At 54.5% G+C, this 15330-nt stretch overlaps 1 protein-coding gene across 3 annotated transcripts in view; it reads left to right on the top strand.

The window, feature by feature from the left end:
* SPSB1 (splA/ryanodine receptor domain and SOCS box containing 1) overlaps window positions 1–14455 on the top strand; it is a 76156-nt gene extending 61701 nt beyond the window's left edge. For 2 of the 3 annotated variants that reach the window (XM_077997552.1, XM_077997557.1), the window contains exons 2-3: window positions 1292–2133; window positions 12383–14455. In XM_077997552.1, coding sequence (XP_077853678.1) covers window positions 1440–2133; window positions 12383–12510 — 822 coding nt within the window. In that variant the 5' untranslated portion in view covers window positions 1292–1439 and the 3' untranslated portion in view covers window positions 12511–14455. 3 annotated transcript variants of the gene reach the window in all.
* Window positions 14456–15330: the final 875 nt, after the last annotated feature.

The raw sequence follows: 15330 nt of genomic DNA, 5'->3' as shown, positions 1-15330 counted from the left end.
GAGGTTCTTGATGGCAGAAAGAAACTTCTCTCTTGAACGAGGCTCAAATCTTCTGCTGCCTTCTCCTCCTTGGATAGAACTCTTCCTGACCAGCACTTTGGGAGGCCAGGCCAGGTGGATCACTTGAAGTCAGGGAGTTCAAGACCAGCCTGGCCAACATGGTGAAACCCCGTCTCTAGTAAAAGTACAAAAATTAGCCAGGCATGGTGGTGGGTGCCTGTAATCGTAGCTACTCCGGAGGCTGAGGCAGGAGAATCACTTGAACTCAGGAGGTGGAGGTTGCAGTGAGCCGAGATCACACCACTGCATTCCAGCCTGCGTGACAGAGCAAGACTCTGTCTCAAAAAAAAAAAAGAATTCTTCCTGGGCTGCCAGTGGAGAGGATGGGGTAGATGATGCAGTGAGATCTCTCCCCCATCCTGGAGTCCCTGTTCTCCCTCCTGAAGGACCCAGGGAATGGTGAGGCCAGAGAGGAATGAGGCATCTTAGTGTTGGACTCTCCTCCCTAGACGTGCTGTTGAGACCCAGAGGGCGAAACCCTGGCTTCTAGTTGAAGGGTGTGGGCAGGAAAAAGAGGTGGTCAGTCATCTAAGAACTCCTGGGGGTCGGGGGATGAGCCCCCCATGCTGTCTGAATCGAGGCCTGCCCTTGAGAAGAATGTTGCTGGCGGAGGAGGCTCCTGGGGCCCTCCCCGCCAAGCGTACACAGACGCCTGAGTTGAACCGTCCGACTGCACCAGAGAGCCCTTCTCTGGAGTGAATTGGTGGTGCGTCTGCTGGAGGTGGCTGTCACAGAGACAGAGACGGGGAGGAGGAGCTGGGATTGGCATCCTCACAGCCTCTGCTGCTACCTGGGGCTCCACTTCCCCTCTGAACAGCAAGGCAAGGGCCAACCACCTCCCTCTGTTTTGACCAAGCAGATGCCCACTGTCGTGGCTGAGTCCTGGTTCTGTGACACCATGGCCTGCCGTCCTGTGGAACCCTGATGAGGTATTTGGTGGGCATCAGCCGTATGCCTGCACCCAACACAGATGAGGGTGACGCGCAGCCCCCAAGCCCACCTCTCCGTGCAGTCTGCCGGGTGGATGGACAGCCCCTTTCCTTTGTGACAAACTAGCCAGGGAACGGGGGATTTCATTCCACGCCAAGACTCCAGCCTGTCCATGTCAGGCGTGACGGAGCCCAGGTGCAGGCTGCCGGGACGTGCTGATGTGGTCGCCTCGACCTCCGGGTTAACTTTCCCCTTCATCCCGCAGCCCCGCTCACCGGTTGTTTGTCTTTCCGTCCATTAGGCAATACTGAACGCTGTGCAGCTTGCAGAGGTCTCCTGGCAGCCCGCCTTAGGAATTCTGTCTGGCCCCGATCAGAATACTGGAGACGAGACCACGAGATTGATGAGTTTGCCTTGGGAGTCGGTGAGAAGGTGAAACCAGGGCGAACATGGGTCAGAAGGTCACTGGAGGGATCAAGACTGTGGACATGAGGGACCCCACGTACCGGCCCCTGAAGCAGGAGCTCCAGGGTCTGGATTACTGCAAGCCCACCCGGCTGGATCTGCTACTGGACATGCCCCCTGTGTCCTACGACGTCCAGCTGCTGCATTCGTGGAACAACAACGACCGGTCGCTCAACGTCTTCGTGAAGGAAGACGACAAACTCATCTTTCACCGGCATCCGGTGGCCCAGAGCACAGACGCTATCAGGGGCAAAGTCGGGTATACCCGTGGGCTGCACGTGTGGCAGATCACATGGGCTATGAGACAGCGGGGCACACACGCCGTGGTGGGGGTGGCGACGGCAGACGCCCCCCTGCACTCGGTCGGGTACACTACCCTCGTGGGGAATAATCACGAGTCCTGGGGCTGGGATTTGGGGCGCAACCGGCTCTACCATGATGGCAAGAACCAGCCAAGCAAAACATACCCAGCCTTTCTGGAACCAGATGAGACATTCATTGTCCCTGACTCCTTCCTGGTAGCCCTGGACATGGACGATGGGACGCTGAGCTTCATTGTGGATGGACAGTACATGGGAGTGGCTTTTCGGGGACTCAAGGGCAAAAAACTGTATCCTGTAGTGAGTGCCGTCTGGGGCCACTGTGAGATCCGAATGCGCTACTTGAACGGACTCGATCGTAAGTGTCCCCTCTGCTGTCAGAGGCAATGCCCTCTCTCTGTCCCCATGGTCCTGGCTGGGCTTAGGCCAAAAGTTGATACAGTCATTGGAACTAAGGTGTTTTAAAGTTGATATTCCAGTGTATTCAGACCCTCAGAGGCAACTTTTGCATCTGGTTAAGTGAGGAATTCTACCCAGAGTCTGCTAGATTACCTAACGGTGCCTCATGAATGAATGGACAGATGGATGGATGATGGATGATGAATGAATAGGTGGATGAATGATTGGTTGGATGGATGGATGATGAATGGATGGATAGATGAGTGAATAATGGATGGATGAGTGGATAATGAATTGATAGATTAATAGATTAATGTTTGGATTGATAGATAAGTGGTTGAACAAAAGGATGGACGGATGGGTGGATGGGTAGGTAGGTGGGTGGATGAGTGTTTAGATTGATGGATGGATGAGTGGATGAAAAAGTGGATGGATGAATGAGTGGATGGATAAATGAATAGATGGATGGGTGGGTGGGTGGGGGGATGGATGGATAAATGAACAGATGGATGAGTGGGTGGATGGATGGATGGATAAGTGGGTGGATGGATGAGTGGATGGATGGATAAATGAATGGGTGGATGAGTGGGTGGATGGATGAGTGAACAGATGGATGGATGAGTGGTGGATGGATGGATGGATGAGTGGATGGATGGATGGATGGATGGATAAATGAACAGATGGATGGGTGGGTGGGTGGGTGGATGGATGGATAGATGGATGGATAAATGAACAGATGGATGAGTGGGTGGATGGATGAGTGGATGGATGGATGGATGGTTGGTTGGATGGATGGATGGATGGATAAATGAATGGGTGGATAAGTGGGTGGATGGATGGATGGATGAGTGGGTGGATGGATGAGTGGGTGGATGGATGGATGGATGGATGGATGGTTGGTTGGATGGATGGATGGATAAATGAATGGGTGGATGAGTGGGTGGGTGGATGGATGGATGGATGGATGGATGGATGGATGGATGGTTGGATGGATGGATGGATAAATGAATGCGTGGATGAGTGGGTGGATGGATGGATAGATGAGTGGGTGGATGGATGAGTGAACAGATGGGTGGATGAGTGATGGATGGATGGATGAATGAGTGGATGGATAGATGGATGGATAAATAAATGAACAGGTGGATGGGTGGGTGGATGGACGGATGGATGAGTGAACGGATGGATGAGTGGATGGAAAGCAGATAGACTAATGAATTGATGGATAAATGGATAGATGGATGAATTAATGAGTAGGTGGTCTTTGTTTCTCTGGGTGACCTGCCTCCAGGTTTGATCCTCAGTTGACCAAATTCTAGCCCAGTTGCCAGCATATTATCAAGCTGGGGTTGGTAACCTTGGGGATACTAGGGCCTCTCCGGTAAATGAACGCTAGTGACCTCTCGCACTCATTACACAGGCTTAGAGTCTCTCAGAAGCCTGCTGGAGGCTTCTGAGTGGGCTCCTTTGAGATACAGTCCCGAGGGACTTGTTCAGTCATGAATTTGGGGAGGAGCACGCAGATCAGAAACAGGCTGAGTCAACAGCGAACTCCACCTGTCCCTTTGGGAAGGGGAGTGGACTTTCTCAGACTGTGTAAATGCAGCCCATGTGCAGGAACACTGTGCTGGTGTGGGAATGGAGGCTCCATGGCTGCCCAGCTGGGAGCCCGTGGTAGCAGGAGGGCCTGGCATTGCAGAACAGCTCACCCCATGCATGGCCCTCTCTCAGAGCTCCTTGCCTGCATGAGTCCCTTCTACCGCCTGCAAGTCCCACATCGGGAAGCAAGGGGGCTGGAAAACTCCATCTGCCCATGGGCTGACTGTCCTTAAAGGGCAGTTTTGGCTCAGCACCCTGAGTTCTAACCCCACCCTGCAGGCCAGGCAAGAGGCAGAGGGGGGTGAGGCCCCCCACCAGAGGTCAGGAATACAGATGCTGACTCTGTGTTCAAGTCTCCAAGCCTGCAGTTTCTCCTGGAGAAGGAGGTCCTCCTCCTGTTCCTCCTCCCCCACCTCAACCTTTGAAAGATACTGGGGAAAGTGTTGGGGTGGTCAGGCATGTGCAAATGCTTACATATTTCTCTTTGGAAGCCTCCCCACCTCTCTTTTTCTTGGTCCTCTGCTGTGACTTTGATTGTGATGGCAGCGAGTTGACAGCCACACACGACGTCTGTGGTGCAGGCTCCCAGGGCTGCTTGGTCCTCGTCCATGCAGCCTGGTGCCCCTAGGTCATGGGACTCCTGGAAGAGGTGGGTGGCCGGGTCTGCAGCCAGCAGGTAACCTCCCTGGGGAAGTAGTCACCTCGGAACTGAATGAGGGAACCAGCAGAGTGAGGTCTGTGTTTGTCTCCCCAGGTGTCAGAAATGAGTGGCACCACATCCACAGCCAGTTTGCCTCAAGCTGGGATGGGTGTGGATTGGGAGCCCTGCCCAGGACCTAGGATCTTGAGGAGCCCTGGCCCTCAGCCCTGCCTCCCTCCTCCCAGCCAAGGGGTGGTCACGGAGCCAGGGAGGTTAATGTTCATTCTTTGCAGACAGACAGATGAGGAGACTGCCAGGCCTGCTCTTGTTGCCTGGCCACTGAGACCGTGGGGGATCCATGAAGATTTCCAGCCCTGTGTCTTTCAGGAAATGCCCCCAATACTGTCATGAGCTCTGGGTTTGCACAGCTTCATGGTTATATATCCCAGCTCCAATACAGTACACAGACCTCCGGAGTGGCCGGGAGGGCACTGGAGCCTATTTGAACAGAGAGTTCCGCCCACCCACTCCTGGAGGTGCAGACACGTGTCCTGTGAATAGGTGATTTCCTGCTCAGTTAGCTCTGCGTGAGACGGAAGGTTGGATGCGTTCATAAGTTTCCTTGTTTGGAAAATCCTAAAGGTGTTGGGTGAGCGGGAGATACAAGATTGGGAATCAGTATTTGGGAACCGCATCTGTGAACTGGAATCTGGATGGCCACTCCGAGCATCACAGCAGAGCACTATTAGTCAATGACGAGGATGTTTTTTCCTCTCCACCAGAATCAGATGCCCGGCAAGTCCTGCTCAGACATGAACGGGCCCTGGGCCACGTGGTCAGTTGACTTTAGAGGCTCCAGATTGGAAAATAGATGTGGTCGTTCTTGGGACACTGAGCAAAACATTGGAGGGTGGGGCACTGTCACAGCTCCGCTGCAGCATGGCGATAGGGGGAGGTGTGGGTGTTAGCGCTGCCAGCCTCAACCCGCTTAACCCGACACCTCCGGGCGCTTATTGAGGCAGCATCTTGTGTTTTAGAAGTGTCTTTCTGCGGCTGGGCCTGGTGGTTCACACCTGTAATCCCAGCAGTTTGGGAGGCTGAGGCAGGTGGATCACGAGGTCAGTAGTTTGAGAGCAGCCTGCCAACATGGTGAAACCCCGTTTCTACTAAAAATGCAAAAATTAGCCGGGTGTGGTAGTGGATGCCTGTAATCCCAGCTACTCGGGAGGCTGAGGCAGGAGAATTGCTTGAACCCAGGAGGTGGAGGTTGCAGTGAGCCAAGATTGCACCACTGCACTCCAGCCTGGGCAACAGAGCAAGACCCCATCTCTGGGGAAAAAAAGAAAAAAAGTATCATTCTGGCTGCTTTATAGAAATGGACGGCAGGGGCAAGAGTGGCCTCTGAGAGGCCAGGCCAGGGAGGAGCCAGGCTTGTCCTGGTAAGAGGTGATGGGTGCTTGGTCCAGGATGGAAGCCACGGAGGTGGGGCAGGGCCGCCCAGTTCCGGGACTCTTTGGAATGGGCTCATCCATGGACTTGATGTGATGAGAAAGGGAAGCACCAAGGTGACTCGAGGTGTTTGGGTTGAGCAGTTGGAAGGTGGGGGCTGCTGACCCGAGATGGGAAGGCCCGAAGGAGGAGGAGATGTTACATTTGAGACGCTTCTTCGACACATCGAGGGGGCCCTGCGAGCCCAGTCTTGGAAAGCGGTCAGTGGGGGAGTTGTCTGCATATAGGCGGCTTCAGAGCTGCCACCCTGGGCGAGGTCTGGGGCTTTGCTGTCTCTGTCTTGGAAGTGGAGGTAGTTCCAACTCCCTGGGACATGTGGAGAGTCATCAGTGTCCCTGCCACACCTGGGTTCGATGTTAGCGAGGGGCAGCTGTTTGCAGGGCCGCTCAGGCAGTTACCCTGCGTGTGTGCCTGCCCGGGGATCTCCCAGCCCACTGCCCCCTATGGCCTCTTTCCTGCATGCCAGGCAGACCCCGCCCCCCACAGCAGAGTCCCTGCTTCCACACTGAGGCCATGGCCGGGCAGAAGCAGGGGCACTGAGTTCTTGACGTTTCCCCATGCGGTCTCCCCACTGCCCAGCCAGCTGGGGCCACAGGCCCCATGCTCTGATTCCTCCTCAAGGCTTGAGGCACAAGGCCTTGTGCTGAGGATGCAGCCAGAGAGGCTGCTGTGTCATCCTCCTTCTCTTTCCTGGGGGGCAGGAGTGGAGATGGCCATTGCTAAGTGGGGAGACACAGGGCCTGGCCTGTCCCCAGGCCTGCCCGCCACCCTCCCTGGAGATGTGGAAAGGCCTGTTTGCAAGCAGCAGGCTGGCAGGCAGTCCAGGGAGAGCCCCTGACCTCGCGGGTTCTCTGGCTCCACCCGCACTGCTTTGAAGACTCCCACTGAGGAGGCATCTTCCGTGCAGTTCCGCATTTTCGAATTTTCTTTAATGGCTCCCACATGGGTTTGCTGTGGTTTGTCGTGGTTGAAGGTTCAGGGAAGGTCAGCTCGTCTCCTCAAGATCAGCGCCTCCTCCCGGGTGCCTCCTTCCTGCCCTCCACTCCAGCCGGGCTCTGCGGGGAGCTACTCCTCAGGAGACTGATACCCCCGCCACCAGGGCTGGCTGGCCTGCCGGCCTGCGCGCCTGCCCTCCCTCCCTTCCTTCCTTCCATGTTGGGGAGGGGTCGTTCCAGACCCTATTCCCCACGGCCTCCAGAAGGTCTGGTCATATGAGGACCACAGGCTATCAGAGGTCAGGGGGGATAGGGGACCGAGGGTGTCTGATCACCTAGATGGATCTCAGGCGTCCTTCCCCAGTTGACAAGGACAAAGGCTCCACGTTGTGTTTGGCTGTGCTCTTTCATAAGAACTGCTTAGTGTAGAGGAAAATACACACACAATCTATGACGGCCGCCCCACCCGTGACATTCTAGGATCCATGTCCTGGAGCATGGTCCCCACAAGCTGCTTGCAGGGCCAGCCACAGGAGCCATGACAGCTGTCAGTGAGGACAGTGCAGAAGCCGGGGCATTCTCTGATACGGAACGTTTTTCTTTGACCTCACCGTTCCGCAGCGCATTCATTCAGCCCATGAACTGGGCACAGCGCCACACTCTTGATGCTTGAATTGGGTTGAAATCTCTCAGGGAACGGCGAGACAGTCGTGGGCTCTGGGGCTGTGCATGTTCACGTTGGCCACCAGGTAGCCGTTTCTCACAGAAATGTGGAAGCTGGTGCACCGTCTCTTCCAGTTCCTCAGCCTTCTGCTCCCAGAAATAGCTCCTGATTGACTTCCTGATTTCTTTGCTGCTCATTCAGCATTGCACTCTCTCATTCAAAGAAACTATTTAAATGAATGAGCGCCTAAGCTTCCCGGGGATGGGCATAGCAGCCAGAGGCCCCAGGCCACAGGACAGGTGCCCACCCCCTCGGTGGATTTCAGCAGGCACCTGGGTTTGTGGCTGGAGCTGGGTGCAAAGCTGGCAGCCCCCAGTCAAGAGTGTGGAGGTTGGGGAGAACTCCCTGGTCCTGGTAGTGACCAGCTGGAACGGGGGCTGGGCATTTTTTCACGGCGCAAAGCCCACGTCTGTTTCTGTGGCCATGCATTCTTGGTCTCTGCCCAGCCTTTGGAAAGCAGTCAGGCCGGGCCCCATGCGCCATCAGTTTCCTCCTGCAAGATCAAGGAGGCGTGACCTGTTTATGTACTTGAGGCCCCAGAGAACAGACCCATTCACAGGATGCCTGGGTGACTCTGGTCCTATTTTCAGCTCATAACGCATCACTGCAGCCATTCACTGTCGCTTCTGTAGCCCATCTTGGTGGATCCCATGACCCGTCCCTAACTGGTTTATTCAGTAGGATCCAGAGATGGCCAGGCTGTGGCAAGTCCTCCACCCCACACAGCTGCATTCACAGGGGATGGATTGCGCCAGCTGGAGGGCCTCATCCCTTTGGAGTCCATGGCTCTCAGACCTTGGACCCCTAACTCTCACCTCTCCAAGCCCATTTCCCCATCTGTAGGTTGGGGTCACAGTCCCCACCAGGCACACGACTGGTACCCCACAAGCCATGACTGGGGCTGGGGCTGCAGTGTCAGCCACTCAAGGTGCTGGATGGAGCTGGGGGCTCAGGGGCCTCTGCAGTTTAGAAACTTTTTTTTTTCTTTTCTTTTTTTGGAGACGGAGTCTCATTCTGTCGCCCAGGCTGTAGTGCAGTGGCGCGATCTCAGCTCACTGCAACCTGCGCCTCCCAGGTTCAAGCAATCCTCCTACCTCAAACTCCCAAGTAGCTGGGACTACAGCCTTGTACCACCATACCCGGCTAATTTTTGTATTTTTAGTAGAGATGAGGTTTTGCCACGTTGGCCAGGCTGGTCTCAAACTCCTGACCTTAGGTGATTGCCCACCTCGGCCTCCCAAAGTGCTGGGATTACAGGCATGAGCCACCGCACCAGTCCTAGAAACACCGAGGGGGTGGGCACCTGTCCTGTGGCCTGGGGCCTCTGGCTGCTATGCCCATCCCCGGGAAGCTTAGGTGCTCATTCATTTAAATAGGTTGATTTGAAACCCATTACACCAAGAGGGTAGCGACAGAACTCGCTTTCAGCCCTCGCTGCTGCAGCCTGGCAGAGCTCTTGGGCCACATTCAGTGACTCTTGAAGCTTTCTCAGGTGCCTTCCAGCCACCACGGAGAACCCCTCCACCTTCCAGTGGGGGTGAGCCACATCCTCCTGGGAGGGAGCTCAGGGCAGCCCAGGCCCCTTGGCCCCGATGAAGGCCAGATGCAGGCGTGCTCCCAAGCAGAGAAGAGAACACACCTCCAAATTCCCCACTTCTCTGTGGGAAGACGCACTCCTGACCGCCAAGCCAGGCCAGGCCAAGGGCTGCGATAAGCACTTCTGGCCTTCAGAATCTTGGCTGCATGGGGCTTTGGGGAGAATCTGGTCTGGATTCCGTGTCTTACAGATGAGGAAACAAGTCCAGGCAGACAGAGGGATCTGCTCCAGGTCAGGGTCTGGAGTTACCAGGCTGGTGCTTCACCCGAGAGAAACCCAACCCTGTGAACTGCTGGGTGGGGGAACCCAGTCCCGCCCCATCCACGAGGGATCTGTGGGCTCCTGGACCTTAAAGGACCTGAGGTTATTTCGTTCCTCCTTTCATCTCCAAGCAGAGCTCCTCTTAATCATCCTAAGCTGGCCACGAAAGGCCCCTTTCAAAATTCTCCATTAAAAACACTGAACGTTTCAGTTCCTTGTCAGCAGCTGTGGCTGTGACCGTCCATGGAGGATGAAGAGCAGTGGTCCCTCTTCTTTTGTTTGTTTATTTTTTCAGTTTGGGTTTTTGTTGTTGTTGTTGGTGGTGGTGGTGGTGGTGGTGTTGGTTTTTCTGAGACGGAGTCTTGCTCTGTCACCCAGACTGGAGTGCAGTGGTGTGATCTCGGGTCACTGCAACCTCCACCTCCCAGGTTCAAGCGATTCTCCTGCCTCAGCCTCCCGAGTAGCTGGGATTACAGGCCCAGGCCACCATGCCTTGCTCATTTTTGTATACTAATTTTAGTGGAGACGAGGTTTCACTATGTTGGCCAGGCTGGTCTCAAACTCCTGACCTCAGGTAATCCGCTCACCTTGGCCTCCCAAAGTGCTGGGATTACAGGCGTGAGCAACCACACCTGGCCTCTTTTCATTTTTGAGACAAGGTCTCTGTTGCCCAGGCTGGAATATAGTGGCGCGATCACAGCTTACTGCAGCCTTGACCTTCTGGGCTCAACTGATCCTCTCGCCTCAGTCTCCCAAGTCCTGGCTCATTTTTATTTTCTGTAGCGATGAGGTCTCCCTATGTTGTTCAGGCTGGTCTCAAACTCCTGGGCTCAAGCAGTCTTCCGTCCTTCACCTCCCAAAGTGCTGGGATTACAGGTCTGAGCCACTGTGCCTGACCTGGTCCCTCTTCTTTTAAAGCTTGGGGTTTAGTAAATGCATTATCAAGCCTAAGCTTCATTCTTTTATTTTGTAACAGCTTTACTGAGCTATAAATCACATACCGTACAATTCACCCATTAAAGTATCCAGTTCAGTGGCCTCTCGTGTGGTGAGACCTGGGAAACAATTTTAGAACATTTTCATCACCCCAAAAAGAAAGCCTGTGCCCATAAGCAGCCTCTCTCCATTCTGCCATGCCCCACCCATAGTGTTTGGTCTTCAGTAATTGATTTTCATATTTTTGAGACACATTGGTGAATACTGAAGAACTTTAATCCACTTTTTACTGGTAGGATGGAGTTTTGTGGGTTCTTTTAGTTTTGGGGGCTGACTTTATTTTGCTCACAAAGGAGTCTCAAAGTCAAGGGGAGACCCTGGATGAAGCCTCAGATCTGTTGGTTTCAGGGCTTTCCATCTGCAGAACAGCATGGGCGGTCCCTTGAAGGTCCAGGTGTGCTTACTCGTACCTGGTTTCAGGAAAGAGAGCAGAGAGGAGTCTGCCATGGCGAAGCCGGTGAGCAGGGCCACGCAGGCTTCCAAGCTCAGGAACCTTGGAAGGCATGAGTTTCAGACTCCCGAGATCTGAAGCTGCCGGCTCATCTGAGGTGCAGCTGAATGAACACAGCCTCCTTTGTAGGAAGGCAAGGCTGGGCGCTCTGGGAACGCAGGACGGAGGTGCCCAGGAGGCTGCAGCTGCAAGCGCTCTGTAACCCTGGGGCTTGAGGCAGCTCTGCCCAAGTTCCCCTGGCTGTGAGAGGGCCCCATGTGCCTGGGGCAGTTGTGGGGAGAAGGCCGAGGCAGCTCTGGGGGATCAGCTGAAGCTGGGCTGGCATTTCCAGTTTCCTGAGGCCTGAGCTTGGCCTGGACCCTCAGCCTCACTGTCAGACAGAAACACAGACACCCGGGGTTTCTCTGGCTCCGTGTGGCACAGAAATGACGCCTTCAGTCCATGGGGCCAGCCAGGCCTGTCACGTGTGATTCAACACAGGGTTTGCCATGTCTTCATTTGCAGCACGGTTAGTGGCTAAGGGCATGGACACTGGGCCCAGGCTGCCTGGATTCAGATCCCAGCTCTTAACCCTTGGCACACTGGGTGTCCTCTCTGTGCCTGTGTGTCCTCAGTTCTTTTTTCTTTTTTTGGACAGAGTCTCGCTCTGTCACCCAGTTTAGAGTGCAGTGGTGCGATCTCAGCCCACTGCAACCTCCGCCTCCAGGTTCAAGCGATTCTCCTGTCTCAGCCTCCTGAGTAGCTGGGGTTACAGGTGCATACCACCACGCCCAGCTAATTTTTGTATTTTCAGTAGAGACGGGGCTTCACCATATTGGCCAGGCTGGTCTCGAACTCCTGGCCTCAAGTGATCCACCCACCTCGGCCTCCCAAAGTGCTGGGATTGCAGGCATGAGCTACCATGCCCAGCTGGCCTTCAGCTTTAAAATAGAGGTGAGAACGGTATCTGAGAGCAGCTGGTAACAGAAAATGATTCCCTTCCTGAAGCCTGCGTGGGGTCCAGTGCTGGGGCTGCGTGCCGGGAAGAGCTGGCTTCCATGTGCTGCGACCCACAGGCTCCAACGGCGGCTGCTGGCCTGGACAGGCAGAGTCACCAGTGGGGAAGAGCAGGGATGGCCTGGGTTCGACACCTAGCTCCATCTCCTGCCAGCAGGGCGACCCCTGGCAAGTCATTTAGACTCTGTCCCTCAGTTTCCTCATCTGCAAAATGGGGATGAAGGTAATGGTGTCTGTGACTATTAAGCCATTCATAAGAAACCACTGGGAGGATTCAATGAGTGTTAGCAGAGGGCTTGCCCAGGTGCCCAGCCCAGGGTGGGCTCCTGTTGGTAGCTATTCACATGCTAAATTTAAAATGAAAATCAAAGCACTGCATTTTTAATTGTTTCTTTACTGATTTGAATGAATACTAATCAGTGATAATATTGCTGCCGTGGTTAGCGCTGTTTGCTGAACGCCCGCCCAAGCTGCGCTGACCTGCAGTTTCTCTGTCTCCCTAGCCGAGCCGCTGCCGCTCATGGATTTGTGCCGCCGCTCGGTGCGCCTGGCCCTGGGGAAGGAGCGCCTGGGGGAGATCCACACGCTGCCGCTGCCGGCTTCCCTCAAGGCCTACCTCCTCTACCAGTGATGTTCGCCATCGGACCGCCAGCACGACAGCCACCTGGTGCCACCTCACTGAGCCACCCGCTGCTGGGGCCGCCATACCCTGCGCCTTGGACCGGCATCCACAGCCATGGACAGAGGTCCCTGGTCTTCCCTCATCCTCCGTGGCTGCCTCCATGGGACAAGGACCGATTCCAACACAGGCTCCTCTTTCCCCCTTCCCGACATCAGCAGAAGGCAGCGTCCCTGCATGCCGTCCATATACAACCCCTCTTTGAGAAAAGACACAGAGAATAAACTTCTACGAAAGCCCTACGTTGAGCTCCAATCTGCTCTCGGGGTGGGACGGGTGCTCCCCACATCTCTGGGAGAAGGCTGCAGCCACCTGGGGTCCCAGGGTGGTGGGGGTGGCAGGTGGTGCCACAGCTCTGAGAGCAGATACCAGGGGTACTAAGAGGTGCTTAGACAAGGGCTGGTGCCCCGCCATGGGTGCCCAGCCCAGTAGGGCCATGCCATGACAGATAAAGCTCAGGACGTCAGAAACTCACCATGGACCCCAAAGCAGAAACCAAGGACCGTCCACAGGCAAATAAGCACCCAGCATCCCTCCCAGCTGTTGGTGCCCCATACCCTGTATTTATTCTTTTAACAATAACAAAAGCCATTTATTTATTCCATCTAGAAAGGAAACCTTGTTTCAGTCCCCTCTCTCTGGCTGTTCTGTTACTTTCCTCCCACCTGTGCCCTCCCTGGGATGTGTATGCCTTGCCCGCCCTCCCTGGGCACATGTGCACACGTGCCCAGGCACAAGTGTGTCTTTGGGTCCCTTGCCCTGCAGTTTCCAGAGAGCTCTGCTCCAAGTTCCCTAGCAGGCCCTTCAGGGAGGAAGAGCCTCACATGCAGTCTGGGTGTCTTCGTGGGCCCATCTGGAAGGGCTGCAGCAATTCCCCTGGGTCTCCAGGTAGCCAGTTAACTCTTGGGCTCAGGCATCCTTGCACATGGTTGCATTTCTTTAGTCTTCTGTGGGTCTTTTGGTGTGAGTTTGATTTTGCTTTTGCTTTTCTAGCTGAGTTTTCCCAAGTACATCCTCAGAAGCTCTGGGTGTGCCAGAGGACCCCCGGAACTAAGAAGGGAGGGCGAGTGGGTCTCCATTCCCTGAGAAGCTAGGGGCAGAGTCAAGCCTCACAGAAGCCAGCGCAGGTCTCTGCTCAGCACCCCAGCTGGGGCTCCGGGCCCAGGGAAACAGCCCCAGTTGATCCCAACCCCTCTCAGAGCCTCAAGAGGGGTGGCTCGGCTGCCGGCAAGAGAGGGGTGCTCTGTCCCTGGCAACCCCTCCACGTTGCATACCCCAGCACCTGCCACCGCCTTTGCCATTTCTTTGAGCTTGAAGTTAACTCTCTTAAGAGTCTAACTTTAGTTCATTTCTGCACAGGTACAATAGATGACTTTATTTGTTTAAAATGTTTAATATATATACATACATATATATATATTTGTCTGTAAGAATTATGTTTTAAACAGCTGCTGTAGAGTACCTTTTTTTAAGTAAATCTTCCAGTGGAGTATATTTTTTAAAGCACAAAATTGGTGCCAAGACTGGGTGAGAAATGTACATTACCCCCTTATTATTTTGAGGTTTTTGTTTTTTTTTTCCAGGGCAGGGGACCTTATCTGTAAGACTTTCAAAGATTTTCCTCCCTCCTGTTTCAGGTGGGTCACATTCTGGTGAATGTTTCCCTTGTACAGATACCAGCTTATGGCCTTGACTCAGCCGTCCCCACGGATGCTGGGTGACCCTCTAGCTCTCTCTGCATCTCCCACCCCCTGACGCCCTGGGACCCTCGACCCCACCCTTCTTTCCTACCAGCCCAGAGCCTTGTGGCTTGTACAGTTTTGAAACTCCCATTCTATTTTATGATGGTTGGTAATAGTCAGTAACCTAATAAAGGAACGTTTGTTAAAATATCAAACCATTTTTGAGTTCCTTGTTTGTGCCTCGGGGGAGGGGAAGAGACACGGCTGACCCCTCCTGGGTCCAGCCAGCTCCACGGCCCACAGTTTTCAGCAGATGATGGGCCGACTCCCTACCACCCCTTGGCAGAGGGTGAGATGCCAGGTGAAGCCCCAGAGAAGGAGGAGGAGAGTCCTGGAGGGGGGACCCCAGAACAGCCTCATCCCCATTTCAGAAGTTCCTCAGCCTGGCAGCCCAAGCTGCGGAAACTTGCTGAGCCTAACAGAAAGTGATTCTGTGCCTTCGTGGGCACAGCAGGTTGGTTTGTGGGGCTGTAGAACTTGAGTTGACTGTGGGCTTTTTAGGAGCAGAGTGTGAGCCATTGTGGGCGTCCTGAGAGTCTAGGGTCTAGGGGAAGGAGCAGGTCCTTCATTCATCTTTGTGTCCCCTGAGGCCGAGTGCACGGTGAGGTTTGCTGAACAGTTGCAGAGTGAACTTGTTTTGCTAGCCACGTGGGCAGAGCCCCCAACAGAAAGGACAGGAAACTCTGGCTTATTTAGGGGATCAATGGGTGATAAAATGACAGTCAAGAAATTTACTAAGATGTGATCCCATGTCACGGCTAGTTTCCAAAGAGTTAGCAAGAGCACATTCAGCTTGCCGTGGGGACGCTTCATTCTCCAGGCGTGCTGGGTCCTGATAGTGCCGTGAAAAGTGCCTGACCTGAGGGCCTAAGATTCCTGGGCCCAAAGACCCATGTTCCTTTCTCTAAGAGCCTCCTGACCAGCTGTCTTTAGACCACACACATCAGCAGCATCTGGGAGGGGATTGAGAAAATGCAGATTCCAGGGTCCCACCTGAGATGTTCCAAGTCAACACTTCTAGGGCCAGGCC

This window comes from Macaca mulatta, chromosome 1 (genome assembly GCF_049350105.2).
Source record: "Macaca mulatta isolate MMU2019108-1 chromosome 1, T2T-MMU8v2.0, whole genome shotgun sequence".
NCBI lineage: Eukaryota > Metazoa > Chordata > Mammalia > Primates > Cercopithecidae > Macaca > Macaca mulatta.
The sequence above is the reverse complement of the archived record's forward strand: the minus strand, read 5'-3'. Positions and strand labels throughout refer to the sequence as shown.